The sequence below is a fragment of the Pristiophorus japonicus genome, chromosome 5, assembly GCF_044704955.1.
Source record: "Pristiophorus japonicus isolate sPriJap1 chromosome 5, sPriJap1.hap1, whole genome shotgun sequence".
Taxonomy (NCBI): Eukaryota; Metazoa; Chordata; class Chondrichthyes; family Pristiophoridae; genus Pristiophorus; species Pristiophorus japonicus.
In genome coordinates this window covers 185,717,639-185,736,087 of record NC_091981.1, presented here as the reverse complement: position 1 = coordinate 185,736,087, position 18,449 = coordinate 185,717,639, and the positions used below count along the sequence as shown (strand labels likewise).

The 18,449-nt window shown below is 48.4% G+C and overlaps 1 protein-coding gene across 5 annotated transcripts in view; it reads right to left on the bottom strand.

Annotated features, from left to right (window-relative positions):
• Nucleotides 1-18,449, bottom strand: part of ddc (dopa decarboxylase) — a 307,592-nt gene that overhangs the window by 16,191 nt on the left and 272,952 nt on the right. For 4 of the 5 annotated variants that reach the window (XM_070881160.1, XM_070881159.1, XM_070881162.1 and 1 more), the window contains exon 12: nt 15,083-15,181. In XM_070881160.1, coding sequence (XP_070737261.1) covers nt 15,083-15,181 — 99 coding nt within the window. Of the gene's footprint in view, nt 1-6,451; nt 6,496-15,082; nt 15,182-18,449 lie in introns of those variants that run through there. The other variant, XM_070881163.1, reaches the window with a different exon arrangement.

The following is an 18,449-nucleotide window of genomic DNA, read 5'->3' as shown; positions in this document are numbered from 1 at the left end:
GCAGGGCCTACCCAACTGTGTACACGAAACCTGTGGCTGCCCAAAATCCGTCGGTGGGAATGGATCCGATTTCTCCGTGTTGGCATTGTGGGGGAAATCACCGGCACCAGCAGTGCCGATTTAAGCAATATAGTTGCAAAGGCTGTCTGAGAGTGGGGCATCTCCAGCGCAAGTGTCCGCAGATGAGCAAGCGTGCTGCGACACACCACATGGAGGATGATGGTCAAACTAGCACGGATCCGGATACTCAATCCGAGATACCTGAGGAGGAAGTGTATGGACTGTACTCGTTCCTAACTAAGAGCAAACTGATAATGATCAACGTGAAATTTAATGGGGTGCCGGTATCGATGGAACTGGACACGGGGGTGAGTCAATCGATAATGAACCAGAGGGCATTCGACAAGTTGTGGGATACTAAGGCTGTGAGGCCCAGGCTGAGTCCAATCAATGTCAAGTTGCGCACGTACACCAAAGAACTCATAACAGTGATTGGCAGTGCCACAATTAAAGTGTCGTATGATGGTACGGTTCACGAGTTACCGGGTTCACGAGTTACCGCCATGGATTGTCCCAGGCAATGACCCAACGCTGTTCGGCAGGAACTAGCTTGAAAAACTCAGATGCGATTGGAACGACATCAAGGCATTGTCGTTGGAGAAAGATACATGTGCCCAAGTACTGAGCAAGTTCCCTTCGCAGTTCGAACCAGGCATCGGCAACTTCACGGGAGCCAAGGTGCAGATCCACGTGGACTCAGATGCAAGACCCGTCCATCATAAAGCTCGGGCAGTTCCGTATATGATGAGGGAGAAGGTCAAAATCGAACTGGACAGACTCCAGCGTGAAGGGATCATATCACCGGTTGAATTTAATGATTGGGCCAGCCCCATTGTTCCTGTGCTGAAAAGTGATGGCACAGTCCGATCTGTGGAGACTACAAGGCTACGATCAACAGGGTTCGAACCAGGATCAGTACCCCTTACCGAAGGCTGATGACTTGTTTGCAACGCTAGCCGGGGGGAAGTCGTTCACCAAACTGGACTTGATGTCGGCCTACATGACACAGGAGCTGGTCGAGATGTCGAAGAGACTTACATGCATTAACACGCATAAAGGACTTTATTTATCGCAGGTGCCCTTTTGGAATTCGCTCGGCTGCTGCAATATTTCAGAGGAACATGGAGAGTCTACTGAAGTCCGTTCCCAGAACCATCGTGTTCCAAGATGACATCCTGATCACAAGTCATGACTCCGAGGAATATCTGAACAACCTGGAAGAGGTTCTACATCGTCTGGATAAAGTGGGACTCAGACTGAAACGGTCGAAGTGCATCTTCATGGCACCAGAGGTCGAATTCCTAGGGAGGAAAATTGCTGCTGACGGCATCAGGCCCACAGACGCAAAAACCAAGGCCATCAAGAATGCACCCAAGCCGCAGAATGTGACGGAGCTGCGTTCGTTCCTGGGTCTACTCAACTACTTTGGTAACTTCCTACCTAAATTGAGCACTTTATTAGAACCACTGCACATGCTACTAAGAAAAGGCGACAACTGGGTGTGGGGTTCGTCTCAAGACAGAGCTTTTGAGAAAGCCACTAATCTGCTTTGCTCTAACAAGTTGCTGGTACATTATAACCCATGTAAACGTTTAGTATTGGCCTGTGATGCTTCGTCATAAGGAATTGGTTGCGTACTCCAAAAGCTAATGAGTTGGGTAAACTGTTGTGTATCTATAAAGCATGCACTCCCATGTTCCGCCACCAGGGAGCTTATCCCTTGAAGTCCCAAGGGATCTGAGCATCCCTTGGGAGCACTATATATAAGCTGGTCCCTAAGGCTTGTTCCTCACTCTGGAGTGTCTTATTAAAGACTGAGGTCACTGTTACTTTAACCTCCCTGTGTGTAGCCTCATCTGTGTTAGGAACACAATAACTGGCGATGAGAATATGAATCCAACGCAAAGATGCAGCAAACTGTGGGCATCCTGGAAAAATTCTCGGAGGGTGAGGACTGGGAAGCTTATGTCGAATGGCTAGACCAGTACTTTGTAGCCAACGAGCTGGACGGAGAAGGAAGCGCTGCAAAAAGGACAGCGGTCCTCCTCACAGTCTGCGGAACACCGACCTACAGCCTCACGAAGAATCTTCTGGCTCCGGTGAAACCCACAGATAAGTCATATGAGGAACTGTGTACACTGGTTCTGGAGCATCTTAACCCGAGGGAGGGCGTGCTGATGGCGAGGTATCGGTTGTATACGTGTCAGCGATCTGAAGGTCAGGAAGTGGCGAGCTACGTCGCCGAGCTAAGGCGACTTGCAGGACAATGTGAGTTTGATGGTTACCTGGAGCAAATGCTCAGAGACTTTTTTGTACTGGGCATTGGCCATGAGACCATCCTACGAAAACTTTTGACTGTTGAGACACCGACCCTCAGTAAGGCCATTGCGATAGCACAGGCGTTTATGTCCACCAGTGATAACACAAAACAAATCTCTCAGCACACAAGTGCTAGCAATGTTCATAAATTAACTGGAACTGTGTTTGTGAGCAGAAATGTACAGGGCAGAACCAACGAGTCTGCAGCTGCCAGCAGGCCTCAGGTGACCCAGATGACTCAGAGTCCCCAACAAAGGATGAATGTAAGGCAATTCACACCCTGTTGGCATTGTGGAGGCTTCCATTCAGCCTATTCATGCTGCTTCAAAGGGTATGTTTGCAAGAGCTGTGGAACAATGGGGCACCTCCAACGAGCTTGCAAATGAGCTGCAAGCTCTGCAAAACTTGCTAACCACCACGTGGCAGAGGAAGATCGGTCCATGGTGGATCAAAGAAATTTTGAGCCTCAGAGAGAGGAGGCAGATGCTGAAGTACATGGGGTGCACACATTTTCAATGAAATGTCCACCTATAATGCTAAACGTAAAATTGAATGGCTTACCCATAGCCATGGAACTGGACACTGGCGCTAGCCAATCCATCATGAGTAAAAAGATGTTTGAGAGACTGTGGTGCAACAAGGAATTCAGACCAGCCCTGAGCCCCATACTCACGAAACTGAGAACGTACACCAAGGAGCTTATCACTGTCCTGGGCAACGCCATTGTCAAAGTCACCTACGAGGGCACGGTGCACGAACTGTCACTCTGGCTTGTCCCGGGTGATGGCCCCACACTGCTTGGAAGCAGCTGGCTGGGCAAAATCCGTTGGAACTGGGATGACATCTGAGCGCTATCACATGTCGATGAGGCCTCATGTACCCAGGTTCTCAACAAATTTCCTTCCCTTTTTGAGCCAGGCATTGGAAACTTTTCCGGGGCGAAGGTGTGGATCCACTTGGTCCCAGAGGCACAACCCATTCACCACAAGGTGCGAGCGGTACTTCACATGATGAGGGAGAGAGTGGAAATCGAGCTGGACAGGCTTCAACGTGAGGGCATCATCTCCCCAGTGGAATTCAGCGAGTGGGCCAGCCCGATTGTTCCAGTACTCAAAAGTGATGGCACAGTCAGGATTTGCGACGATTATAAAGTAACTATTAATCATTTCTCGCTACAGGACCAATACCCACTACCTAAGGCAGACGACCTATTTGCGACGCTGGCAGGAAGCAAGATGTTCACCAAGCTCGACTTGACTTAGGCCTACATGACGCAGGAGCTGAAGGAGGGCCTCACCTGCTTGAACATGCACAAGGGACTGTTCATCTACAACAGATGCCCGTTTGGAATTCGGTCAGCTGCAGCGATTTTCCAGAGAAACATGCAGAGTCTACTCAAGTCGGTACCACACATAGTGGTCTTTCAGGACGACATATTGGTCACGGGTCAGGACACCGCCGAACACCTACAAAACCTGGAGGAGATCCTCCAGCGACTGGATCGCGTAGGGCTGCGGCTGAAGAGGTCGAAATGCGTCTTCATGGCAACAGAAGTGGAGTTTTTGGGGAGAAAGATCGCGGCGGACGGTATTCGGTGCACAGACACCAAGACAGAAGCTATCAGGAAAGCGCCCAGGCCACAGAACGTCACGGAGCTGCGGTCGTTCCTGGGACTCCTCAACTATTTTGGTAACTTCCTACCGGGGTTAAGCACCCTCTTAGAGCCCCTCCATGTGTTATTGTGCAAAGGTGAGAACTGGGTATGGGGAAAAAAACCAAGTAATTGCTTTTGAGAAAGCCAGAAACATTCTATGCTCCAACAAGCTGCTTGTATTGTATAACCCGTGTAAAAGACTTGTGCTAGCATGTGACGCGTCGTCGTACGGAGTCGGGTGTGTATTACAACAAGCTAACGTTGCGGGGAAGTTGAAACCTGTTGCCTATGCTTCCAGGAGCTTGTCTAAGGCCGAGGGGGCCGACAGCATGATTGAGAAAGAGGCATTAGTGTGTGTGTTCGGGGTAAAGAAAATGCATCAGTACCTGTTTGGCCTCAAATTTGAGCTGGAAACCGATCACAAGCCCCTCACATCCCTATTCGCTGAAAACATGGGGTTAAATACTCATGCCTCAGCCCGCCTATAATGTGGGCACTCGCGCTATCAGCGTATAACTATACCATCTGCCACAGGCCAGGCACCGAGAACTGTGCGGTTGCTCTCAGTCGGCTACCACTGCCCACCACAGGGGTGGAAATGGCGCAGCCTGCAAACTTGTTGATGGTGGCACAGCCCGCAGACTTGTTGATGGTCATGGAAGCGTTTGAAAATGATAAATCACCTGTCATGGCCCGCCAGATTAGGACTTGGACCAGCCAAGATCCTCTGCTGTCCCTAGTAAAAAACTGTGTACTGCATGGGAGCTGGGCCAGCATCCCCGTTGAAATGCAAAGCTAATCAAGCCATTCCAGCGGCGAAAGGACGAGCTGTCCATTCAGGCAGACTGCCTGTTGTGGGGTAACCACGTAGTGCTACCAAAAAAGGGCAGGGAGACGTTCATCTCGGATCTCCACAGCACACACCCGGGTATAGTAATGATGAAAGCGATAGCCAGATCCCAGGTGTGGTGGCCCAGTATCAACTCTGACTTAGAGTCCTCTGTACGGCAATGCAGCATGTGTGCTCAGTTGAGCAACGCACCCAGAGAGGCACCACTAAGTTTGTGGTCCTGGCCCTCCAGACCATGGTCAAGGATCCATGTCGACTATGCGGCTCGTTTCTCGGTAAAATGTTCCTGGTGGTGCTGGTGGATGCTTTTTCAAAATGGATTGAATGTGAAATAATGTCGGGAAGCACCGCCACCGCCACCATTGAAAGCTTGAGGGCCATGTTTGCCACCCACGGCCTGCCTGACATACTGGTCAGTGACAACGGGCCATGTTTCACCAGTGCCGAATTTAAAGAATTCATGACCCGCAATGGGATCAAACATGTCACCTCGGCTCCGTTTAAACCAGCCTCCAATGGGCAGGCAGAGCGGGCAGTACAAATCATCAAACAGAGCCTTAAACGAGTCACAGAATGCTCACTCCAAACCCGCCTGTCCCGAGTACTGCTCAGCTACCGCACGAGACCCCACTCGTTCACAGGGTGTCCCCGGCTGAGCTACTCATGAAAAGGACATTTAAAACCAGACTCTCGCTGGTTCACCCCAACCTGCATCATCAGGTCGAGAGCAGGAGGCAGCAACAAAATGTAAACGATGGTCGCGCCACTGTGTCACGGGAAATTGATCTGAATGACCCTGTGTATGTGTTAAACTATGGACATGGTCCCAAGTGGATCGCGGGCACGGTGATAGCTAAAGAAGGGAATAGGGTGTTTGCAGTCAAACTAGACAATAGACAAATTTTCAGAAAGCACCTGGACCAAACGAGGCTGCGGTTCACAGACTGCCCTGAACAACCCACAGCAGACACCACCTTTTTCAAGCCCACATCACACACCCAAAGGATAAACGACACCACGAAATCGAACCCATCATGCCGAACAGCCCAGCGAGGCCAGGCTCACCTAGCAGCCCTGCAGGGCCAACAACACGTCAGCCGAGCGAGGGCACAGCCAACACACCAGAACAGACATTTGTACTGAGGCGGCCCACCAGGGAAAGAAAGGTTCCCGACCGCCTCACCTTGTAAATAGTTTTCATTTTGACTTTGGGGTGGGGAGTGATGTTATGTATCTGTAAAGCATGCACTCCCATGTTCCACCACCAGGGAGCTCATCCCCTGAAGTCCCAAGGGATCCCAGCATCCCTTGGGAGCACTGTATATAAGCCGGCCCCTTAGGCCCGTTCCTCACTCTGGAGTGTCTTATTAAAGACTGAGGTCACTGTTACTTTAACCTCCCTGTGTGCAGCCTCATCTGTGTTAGGAACACAATATAAACTTCAACCGCTCACATATGCTTCAAAAAGTTTGTCTAAAGCGGAAAGAACCTACAGCATGGTAGAGAAAAAAAGCACTAGCCTGTGTGTATGAGGCTAAAAAGATGCATCAGTACCTGTTTGGTCTTTGGTTTGACCTGCAGACAGATCACAAGCCACTCATTTCAATGTTCTCTGAAAACAAAGGTATCAATATCAATGCTTCATACCGCATCCAAAGGTGGGCGCTGATATTATCCGCTTATGGTTATGTCATTCGCCATAGACCTAGCACCGAGAATTGTGCCGATGCTTTGAGCCGTGTGCCGTTGCCCACACTGGAGGTGGAATTGCCATAACCGGCAGACCTATTGTTAGTTATGGATGCTTTTGAGAGTGAAAGAACCCCTGTCACAGCTCAACAAGTTAAGACCTGGACCAGCCAGGACCCGATTTTATTGGTGTTGAAGAGTTGCATTCTCAAAGGTGATTGGTCTGCCATACCCAAGCAAATGTGCGAGGAGACCAAACCTTACATTCGGCGCAAAGACGAACTGTCTATTTAATTGGATTGTATACTGTGTTGTTATGCCCAAGAAAGGGAGAGTGAAATTTGTAAGTGAGCTACATATCACACATCCTGGCATTGTAATGATGAAAGCCATCGGCAGGTCTCATGTATGGTGGCCGGGAATTGACTCTGAGCTGGAATCATGTGTGCATCAGTGCAACACTTGCATGCAGCTCAGCAAAGCACCAGCAGAATTGCCGCTGAGTCTGTGGTCGTGGCCGTCCAAACCATGGTCCAGGATCCACATAGACTTTGGAGGTCCCTTCCTGGGGAAGATGTTTTTAGTTGTGGTGGATACATATTCGAAATGGATAGAGTGTATAATCATGTCATCCAGCACATCCACAGCTACCATTGAGAATCTCAGTGTCATGTTCGCGACACATGGTCTGCCTGATATCGTTTTTAGCGACAACGGATCGTGCTTCACCAGTCAGGAGTTTCAAGAGTTCATGAAACTCAGTGGTATCAAATATGTACGGTCGGCACCGTTCAAACCTGCATCCAATGGGCAAGCAGAACGTGCTGTCCAAATCATAAAGCAGAGTATGAAGCAAGTAACCCAAGGGTCACTGCAGACCCGCCTGTCATGCATACTGCTTAGTTACAGGACAAGACCACACACGCTTACCGGGGTCTCGCCTGCTGAATTAATGATGAGGAGAGATCTTAAGACCAAGCTATATCTTGTACACCCTGACTTGAATAACCATGTTGAATATAGAAGACAAAGTCAGCAAGGGAATCACGATCACGCAGCTGTGTCACCCGATATTTCTGTAAATGATCCTGTATAAATTCTGAATTATGGTCAGGATCCCAAGTGGATCGCTGGTACTGTCATGGCCAAGGAGGGCAACAGAGTATTTACTATCGAGCTCAAAAATGGGCAAACATGCAGGAAACATATGGATCAGACAAAGCTGCGGCACACAGACGAACCGGAACAGTCGGAGGAAGAGACAATCGACGACCAACCAACCTATCCCCAGTCATCAGAGGACTCAGTGGTCATCAGTGAATTGGGACTTTCAATCACTGACATGTTCAATGAAAATGGACTTTCAATCCCTGACATGACCATTGCCACTCCCACCAGGTCAGCCACCCAGCCATCAGTCACAACAGGCTGGAGTTGAACTGAGACTGTCAACCCGGGAGCGTAAAACACCGGACTGTCTCAATTTGTAAAAGACTCTATAATATCTCAGAGGGGGGTACTGTCATGTATGTACTTTTGAGATCACTAGCCACTAGATGGCGTCACTGTTGTATGTGCAGCCCAAATATAAAAGGCCAGCCATTTTGTATATTAGTCACTTTGGGCCTTAATAAAGCAGAGCCAAGGTCATACCTCTTGGAGTTAAACAGTACTCAGTCGAACATATTACATGCACAACAGAGAAGGAGTGGGTGGCCGCCAGACAGAAGAAGAGGACTAGGCAGGTAGTGCGGCAGTCCTCTGAATCCACCTTGCTCTCCAACCGGTACTCTGTTCTGAGTATTGGTGGGGGCGATGGTGGCTCTTGGGAGTGCAGCCAGAGCCAAGTCCACGGCACCACAGGTGGCTCAGCTGCACAGGGGGGGGGGAAGAAGAAGAATGGAAGAGCTATTGTGGTAGGGGATTCAATAGTCAGGGGAACAGACAGGTGTTTCTGTGGCTGCAGGATGGTATGTTGCCTCCCTGGTGCCAGGATCAAAGATGTCACTGAGCGGCTGCAGGGCATTCTGGGGGGAGAGAGTGAACAGCCAGAGGTCGTGGTCCACATCGGTACCAATGACATAGGTAGGAAGAGGGATGAGGTCCTGCAGGCAGAGTTTAGGGAGCTAGGAGAGAGATTAAAAAGCAGGATCTCAAAGGTAGTAATCTCTGGATTACTCCCAGTGCCATGAGCTAGTGAGTACAGAAATAAGAGGATAAAGCAGATGAATACGTGGCTGGAGAGATGGTGCAGACAGGAGGGCTTTAGTTTCCTGAGGCATTGGGAACGCTTCTGGGGGAGGTGGGACCTGTACAAGCCAGATGGATTGCACCTCAACAGAGCCAGGACCAATATCCTCGCGGGAGGGGGGGTGGTTGCTAGTGCTGTTGGGGAGGATTTAAATGAGCTTGGCAGGGGGATGGGAACCTGGAAATAGATTCAGTAGGGAGGGGAGTAAAACCGGAATTAGAAAGCAAAAATAAAGAAAATGAGTTTGAAGGAGAGAGGAAACAAGCAGGAAAAAAAGAAAAGAAAAAAACTTAAAGGCACTTTGTCTAAATGCACGTAGCATTTGTAATAAAATAGATGAGTTGACGGCACAAATTGAGACAAATGGGTATGATCTGATAGCCATTACAGAGAGTGGTTGCAAGGTGACCAGGACTGGGAATTAAATATTCAGGGGTACTTGACAATCCGGAAGGACAGACAGAAAGGAGAAGAGGTGGGGTAGCTCTATTGATAAAGGATGGAATGACTGCAATAGTAAGAAATAATACTGGCTCAAATGATAAGCGTGTTGAAACAGTTTGGGTGGAGATAAGGAACAATAAGGGGAAAAAGTCAGTGTTGGGCTTGGTCGGAGCATAAACCAGGAAATAGTGGGGGCTTGTAAAAAGGGAACAGCAATAATCGTGTGATTTTAACCTCCATATTGTTTGGACAAATCAAATTGGTCAGGGTAGCCTTGAGGAGGTGTTCATAGAGTGCGTAAGGGACGGGTTCCATGAGGAGTATGTAACGGAACCAACCAGGGGGCAGACTATCTTAGATCTGGTCCTGTGTAATGAGACAGGATTAATAAACAATCTCCGAATAAAGGGCTCCCTCTGAATGAGTGATCATAGCATGACTGAATTTCAAATTCAGATGGAGGGTGAGAAAGTTGGATCTCTAACCAGCGTTCTAAGCTTAAATAAAGGAGACTATGAAGGTATGAGGGCAGAGTTGGCTGAAGTGGACTGGGAAAATAGATTAAAGTGTAGGACGGTTGATGAACAGTGGTGTGCATTTAAGGAGATATTTCACAACTCTCAAGAAAAATATATTCCAGTGAGGAGGAAAGGCTGTAAGAGAAAAGATAGCCCTCCGTGGCTAACTAAAGAAATAAAGGACGGTATCCTATTAAAAACAAGGACATACAAAGTGGCCAAAACTAGTGGGAGGACAGAAGACTTGGGAAGCTTTTAAAAGCCAGCAAAGAACGACTAAAAAAATGATTAACGGAAGATAGACTATGAAAGTAAACTAGCACAAAATATAAAAACAGATAGCAAGAGTTTCTAGGTATATAAAAAGGAAAAGAGTGACGAAACTAAATGTTGGTCCCTTAGAGGATGAGACCAGAGAATTAGTAATGGGGAACATGGAGATGGCAGAAACTCTGAACAAATATTTTGTATCAGTCTTTACAGTAACAATATTCTTTACACTAACAATATTTACACTAACAATATCCCGACAGAGGATAGTTGAGAGGCGATAGTGGGGGAGGAACTTAATACAATCACAATCACTAAGGAGGTGGTACTCAGTAAGATAATGGGGCTCAAGGCAGATAAATCCCCTGGACCTGATGGCTTGCATCCTAGGGTCTTAAGAGAAGTAGCGGCAGGGATTGTTGTAATTTACCAAAATTCCCTGGATTCTGGGGAGGTCCCAGCAGATTGGAAAACCGCAAATATAGCACCCCTTTAAAAAAGGAGGCAGACAAAAAGCAGGAAACTATAGACCAGTTAGCCTAACATCTGTGGTTAGGAAAATGTTGGAGTCCATTATTAAAGAAGCAGTAACAGGACATTTGGAAAAGTAAAATTCCGTCAGGCAGAGTCAGCATGGATTTATGAAGGGGAAGTCATATTTGACAAATTTGCTGGAATTCTTTGAAGATGTAACGAACAGGGTGGATAAAGGGGAACCAGTGGATGTGGTGCATTTGGACTTCGAGAAGGCATTTGACAAGGAGCCACATAAAAGGTTACTGCACAAGATAAAAGTTCACGGGGTTGGGGATAATATATTAGCATGGATAGAGGATTGGCTAACTAACAGAGAACAAGAGTCGGGATAAATGGTTCATTCTCTGGTTGACAACCAGTAACTAGTGGGTTGCCGCAGGGATCAGTGCTGGGACCCCAACTATTTACAGTCTATATTAACAACTTGGAAGAAGGGACTGAATGTAACAGGCAAATGGCATGTTGGCCTTCATAGCTAGAGGATTTGAGTATAGGAGCAGGGAGGGCTTACTGCAGTTGTATAGAAACATAGAAACATAGAAAATAGGTGCAGGAGTAGGCCATTCGGCCCTTCTAGCCTGCACCGCCATTCAATGAGTTCATGGCTGAACATTCAACTTCAGTACCCCATTCCTGCTTTCTCGCCATACCCCTTGATCCCCCTAGCAGTAAGGACCTCATCTAACTCCTTTTTGAATATATTTAGTGAATTGGCCTCAACAACTTTCTGTGGTAGAGAATTCCACAGGTTCACCACTCTCTGGGTGAAGAAGTTCCTCCGCATCTCGGTCCTAAATGGCTTACCCCTTATCCTTAGACTGTGACCCCTGGTTCTGGACTTCCCCAACATTGGGAACATTCTTCCTGCATCTAACCTGTCTAACCCCGTCAGAATTTTATATGTTTCTATGAGGTCCCCTCTCATTCTTCTGAACTCCAGTGAATACAAGCCCAGTTGATCCAGTCTTTCTTGATAGGTCAGTCCCGCCATCCCGGGAATCAGTCTGGTGAACCTTCGCTGCACTCCCTCAATAGCAAGAATGTCCTTCCTCAGGTTAGGAGACCAAAACTGTACACAATACTCCAGGTGTGGCCTCACCAATGCCCTGTACAACTGTAGCAACACCTCCCTGCCCCTGTACTCAAATCCCCTTGCTATGAAGGCCAACATGCCATTTGCTTTCTTAACCGCCTGCTGCACCTGCATGCCAACCTTCAATGACTGATGTACCATGACACCCAGGTCTCTTTGCACCTCCCCTTTTCCTAATCTGTCACCATTCAGATAATAGTCTGTCTCTCTGTTTTTACCACCAAAGTGGATAACCTCACATTTATCCACATTATACTTCATCTGCCATGCATTTGCCCACTCACCTAACCTATCCAAGTCGCTCTGCAGCCTCACAGCATCCTCCTCGCAGCTCACACTGCCACCCAACTTAGTGTCATCCGCAAATTTGGAGATACTACATTTAATCCCCTCATCTAAATCATTAATGTACAGTGTAAACAGCTGGGGCCCCAGCACAGAACCTTGCGGTACCCCACTAGTCACTGCCTGCCATTCTGAAAAGTACCCATTTACTCCTACTCTTTGCTTCCTGTCTGACAACCAGTTCTCAATCCATGTCAGTACACTACCCCCAATCCCATGTGCTCTAACTTTGCACATCAATCTCTTGAGGCCACACCTGGAATATTGTGTTCAGTTTTGGTCCCCTAATCTGAGGAAGGACATTCTTGCTATTGAGGGAGTACAGCGAAGGTTCACCAGATTGATTCCCGGGATGGCAGGACTGACATATGAGGAGAGACTGGATCAACTGGGCTTATATCCACTGGAATTTAGAAGAATGAGAGGGGATCTCATAGAAACATATAAAATTCTGATGGGATTGGACAGGTTAGAAGCAGGAAGAATGTTCCCATTGCTGGGGAGTTCCAGAACCAGAGGACACAGTCTAAGGATAAGGGGTAAGCCATTTAAGACCGAGATGAGGAGGAACTTCTTCACTCAGAGAGTGGTTAACCTGTGGAATTCTCCACCGCAGAAAGTTGTTGAGGCCAGTTGGTTAGATATATTCAAAAGGGAGTTAGATATGACCTTTATGGCCAAAGGGATCAAGGGGTATGGAGAGAAAGCAGGAAAGGGGTACTGAGGTTGAATGATCAGCCATGATCTTACTGAATGGCGGTGCAGGCTTGAAGGCCCGAATGGCCTGCTCCTGAACCTAATTTCTATGTTTCTATGGTTCTATAGCCAAGTTTGTTGACGATATAAAGATGGGAGGAAAAGCAATGTGTGAGGAGGACACAAAAAATCTGCAAAAGGACATAGACAAGCTAAATCAGTGGGCAAAAATTTGGCAGATGGAGTATAATGTTGGAAAGTGTGAGGTCTTGCACTTTGGCAGAAAAAAAATCGAAGAGCAAGTTATTATTTAAATGGAGAAAGATTACAAAGTGCCGCAGTACAGCGGGACCTGGGGGAACATGTGCATGAAACACAAAAGGATAGTATACAGGTACAGTAAGTGATCAGGAAGGCCAATGGTATCTTGGCCTTTATTGCAAAGGGGATGGAGTATAAAAGCAGGGAAGTCTTGCTACAGCTATATAAGGTATTGATAAGACCACACCTGGAATACTGCGTGCAGTTTTGGTTTCCATATTTACGAAAGGATATACTTGCTTTGGAGGCAGTTCAGAGAAGGTTTACTAGGTTGATTCCAGGGATGAGGGAGTTGGCTTATGAGGAAAGGTTGAGTAGGTTGGGCCTCTATTCATTGGAATTCAGAAGAATGAGAGGTGATCTTACCGAAACATGTAAGATTATGAGGGGGCTTGACAAGGTGGATGCAGAGAGAATGTTTCCACTGATAGGGGAGACTAGAACTCGAGGGCTTTGTCTTAGAATAAGTGGCCGCCCATTTAAAACAGAGATGAGGAGAAATTTCTTTTCTCAGAGAGTTGTGGAAGCTGGGACATTGAATAAATTTAAGACAGAAATAGACAGTTTCTTAAATGATAAGGGGACAAAGAGTTATGGGGAGCGGGTGGGGAAGTGGAGCTGAGTCCATGATCAGATCAGCCATGATCTTATTGAACGGCGGAGCAGGCTCGAGGGGCCGTTCCTATTTTTTATGTTATGCTCTTATGTAAGTGCATCCTGCCCGCCCCCCCCAGCCAAAGTCCCTTGCCCCCAGTGCAAGTGCTGCCTCCCCCAGTTGAACTCCCATACCCCAGCTCCCGCCATAGATGGGGCATTGTGTGCGGATTGTTCACCGGTTTATTGGGTATGAAGTGAATCGTGACAGTGTCATGAGTTCTGGATTGGAAGAACCTCTCTCTCCTCCGATCCCCCATCCTATCTCTCTTCAACCCCCCCCCATCCGTCGCTCTCTACCCCCTTCCCGTGTCTCTCCCCCCCACCCCCACAACTCTCTCTCTCCCCCCAGTCTCTCTCTCTATATCTCCCCCACCCAGGCTCTCTCTCTCTCTCTTTCACCCCCCTCCCCCACCACCCACAGTCGCTCTCTCTCTCTCCCCCTCCCTCCGCCACCCCAGTCTCTCTCTCTCCCCCCCCCCACAGTCTCTTTTTCTCTCTCTCTCCCTGCTCAGTCCCTCTCTCTTCCTCCCGATAGTCTCTCTCTCTCCCTGCCCATGCTCTCTCTCTCTCTCTCCTCCCAGTCTCTCTCTCTCTCTGCCACCAGGCTCTCTCTCCCCCCCAGTCTCTCTCTCTCTCTCTCCCCCCAGTCTCTCTTTCTCCCCCACCAGGCTCTCTCTCTCTCTCTCTCTCTCTCCCCGCCAGTCTCTCTCTCTCCCCCACCAGGCTCTCTCTCTCTCTGCCCTTCCCAGTCTCTCTCTTTCCCTCTCCCCCCCCAGTCTCTCTCTCTCCTGCCCCCCTAACCAGGCTCTCTCTCTCCCCCCCCCCACCCCCCCACCAGGCTCTCTCTCTCTCCCCCCCCAGTCTCTCTCTCTCTCCCCCCCCTCCCCCCACCCTCCCGCACCCCCCAGTCTCTCTCTCTCTCTCTCTCTTCCCCCCCCACCCCACCGCCCCTCCCACCCCCCCAGGCTCGCTCATGCTCTCTTTCCACCCCCCCCCTCCCAGCTCTCTCTCTGCCCCGGTCACTTGGAGGCGCTTAGAGAAGCAGAAGGCCCGGCCGGGGGTCGCTCGGAGGGTCGCCAGGTCCCACTTCCTGTCCAGGGCCCCACCTGGTTCTGGCATTTCCGGTTCGGGTGGGAGGCATTGAGAGCAGGGACTTGACAGAAAAAGTACAGTACAAATAGTCAGTCCCTTACATATTAGCCATCAAACTTGTGAAATTAATATATATAGTCCATTAGTTGGCACATGAGACAGGAAGAAAAGGATTACTGTAGTTTTGATCAAAGTATAATTCACAACACGAGGCACAGATTTTACAGTATATTTTGCAGGTGCTTTCTATATTATAACTATTATATTATATCTGTTGGTACCTTACCTTGCGAATATGTTCCTGAAGTCCTTTTACTCCATACAATCTTAACACAAACCACATTTTCAGAGAACGGAACCTGCGACCCAGGGGAATCTGCCAGTGCTGTATGGAAACAGTGTTAGTTAAAATATTATCTTCTAACTGTTGCCATTGTGATTTGCGTCTCACAACAGTATCCAACATAGACTCCTTGTAGCCTCTGAAATAATTTTAAAAAAATAATAAAATCAAGTAACCTGTAGCACAGATATCCCCTATGCTGCAAAAAGGAAATGGAGCTAAGACTCAATGTGAAGACTATTTGAATGAAGAGAATTAATTCATGCTCATTAAGCTACATATATATCCCTGAATTTCCTCGATCCATTGCACTGTTGCACTGGAAAATTATGCCATCCATCAGCAGTGCATGGTGCACTCATGTTTCCTGGGCAATTAATTTACACATGAAGTGGTGTAAGTTCTGCCGTAATTATGTTCTAAAAGTACAGTGAGCAGCTTAAGCCCCAGGAAACGACAGTGCAGAAGTGGTGCAGCTTCTGTAAAGACTTCAGTCTCCATTAGAGCACTTGGGAACAGCAAGGGCAGTCTGCATAGATTCTTTCATTGACCTGGTTGCATTTTACCCACTCAGGTAATCTCCCATCCTCACCCGAAGTGCTTCTGCCAGAACCAGAAGCAATCACAGGTCTGCTGTGCCCACCAGGCACCATGACAGGGTAGCATCTCACCAAAGGGCTGTGAATTTTAGGAAGCTGTGCAAATTCTCTTAGAAGAGGTGAAAGGATCTGGTACCAAAGATTTTAGGAATCCGGTACCAAAGATTACAGTGACAGAAAGAACCATTCTGGTGGTGAAGTGAGGCTGAAGATCTTATGAAGAAGATTGCACAGTTGTGAAATGGCAGCCTTGGAGAATCGCACCCTTTGAAGCCAGAGCCCCTCCAAGAGGTCCTTGAAGGATTTGTGATGCCTACAGACATGTTGTTTGCTGGTGTCCTCTGCCTTTCTTCCTTATTCTCCTTACCTCCGTGTGCTACTGATTCTCGTCCTTCTCCATAAGAACGGCATAGAGTATGCCCATTTGTGAATGCAATACCTTCTCCAGAGGTGTTCTGAGTATGGAAAGAGGGTGGAGAGGGTGGGATGTGGATTGAAAAATGCAGGGATGGGGCGAGATGTTTAGCACTATGGAGGCAGTCAACTAAAAATCTCAATGAGCAAAACTGGGGAAAAATATAGGTTACTAGAAATAAGCAAGCAAATTTTGTGTACTCTTGAAAACTCTCAAACTTCTCACTTCTGCCTGAATCAGTGACTTGGAAATCAGCTATGCTGTTTTATATGGGTCTAACTTTCCCAGAGTGCAGTAGTGGCATTAAAGCAGGTGAACGGCATTGCTATGCAAATGAGCCCTGCGGTGCTTGGACAGATGGATCGTCAGGCCAGTACACCACAAGGCCAGAGCGGTGCCGTATGTGATGCGGGAAAAGATAGAATGCGAATTGGACTGCCTGCTGAGGGAAGGCATCATCTCGCCAGTTGAATTCAGTGACTGGGCGAGCCCGATTGTGCCGGTGCTCAATGCGGATGGGTCGGTCAGGATATGTGGCGATTACAAATCCACCTTCAATCGGGTGTCACTCCAAGACCAGTACCCGCTACCGAGAGCGGAGGACCTCTTTGCGACGCTATCCGGTGGCAAACTTTTTTCAAAATTGCACCTGACCTCAGCTTACATGACTCAGGAGCTGGCGAGTGAGTCGAAGAAGCTGACCACCATCACGACACACAAGGGGTTGTTTGAGTATAACAAATGTCCGTTCGGGATTCGTTCGGCCGCCGCGATCTTTCAACGAAATATGGAAAGCCTCCTCAAGTCGATTCCAAGGACGGTGGTTTTTCAAGATGACATCCTCATCATGGGTCGCGATACTGAAGAACACCTCCACAACCTGGAGGAGGTGCTACGCAGACTGGACCGGATAGGGCTGCGACTGAAAAAGACGAAAAGGTAGAATTCCTGGGGAGGAGGGTAGCAGCAGACGGGATCAGACCTAGTGCGTCCAAAACTGAAGCGATCCAGAGAGCACCCAGACCCTGTAACACGATGGAGCTGCGCTCGTTCCTGGGGCTCCTGAGCTATTTTGGTAACTTTCTTCCCAAATTGAGCACGCTGTTAGAGCTGCTACACGAGCTCCGATGCAAAGGTCGCGATTGGGTCTGGGGGACAGCCAGGAAAGGGCTTTTGATAGAGCACGCAATTTGTTATGCTCCAACAAACTGTTAACGTTACATGACCCATGTAAGAAACTTGTTTTAACGTGTGATGCGTCGTCCTATGGGGTCGGGTGTGTGTTGCAGCATGTGAATGCCAGTGGTCAGTTACGGCCGGTAGCTTATGCCTCCAGAAGTCTGTCCCAGGCAGAAAGGGGCTACGGGATGGTAGAAAAGGAAGCGCTAGCATGTGTATATGCAGTAAAAAAATGCACCATTACCTGTTTGGCAGGAAATTTGAGCTGGAGACAGATCACAAACCCCTAATGTCCCTTTTGGCTGACAACAAGGCCTTAATGAGAATGCATCGGCCCGCATACAAAGGTGGGTACTCACGTTAGCCACCTATAACTACACAATTTGGCACAGACTGGGCACTGAAAACTGTGCCAATGCACTCAGCAGGCTCCCACTAGCCATCACTGAGGGGGCAACTGAGCATGATGCTGAGATGGTCATGGCTGTTGAAGCTTTCGAAAGCGAAGGCTCACCTGTGACAGCCCATCAGATTAAAGTCTGGACAAACAAAGACCTGCTACTGTCTTTAGTTAAGAAATGTGTCCTGAATGGGGACTGGACAGCCACGTACGGGGCATGCCCTGAGGAATTTAAACCGTTTCATAGGTGCAAGGATGAACTCTCGATTCAGGCGATTGCCTACTGTGGGGAAACCGAGTAGTCATGCCCCAGATGGGCAGAGAGGTGTTTATCAGAGAACTTCACAATGAGCACCCGGGCATTGTCATGATGAAGGCAATTGCCAGGTCACATGTTTGGTGGCCAGGGATAGATGCAGACCTGGAACTCTGTGTTCGCAGGTGCAACATATGTGCTCAGCTGGGCAACCCACCCAGGGAAGCCCCCCTTAGCCCCTGGTCCTGGCCCGCCAAGCCATGGTCATGCATCCATGTGGACTACGCAGGTCCTTTCATGGGAAAAATGTTTTTGGTTGTAGTAGACGCCTACTCCAAATGGATTGAGTGTCCCATTTTAAATTCAAGCACATCCTCTGCCACGGCAGAAAGTCTACGGGCAATGTTCGCTGCCCATAGTCTACCAGATGTCTTGGTCAGCGACAATGGCCCGTGCTTCAC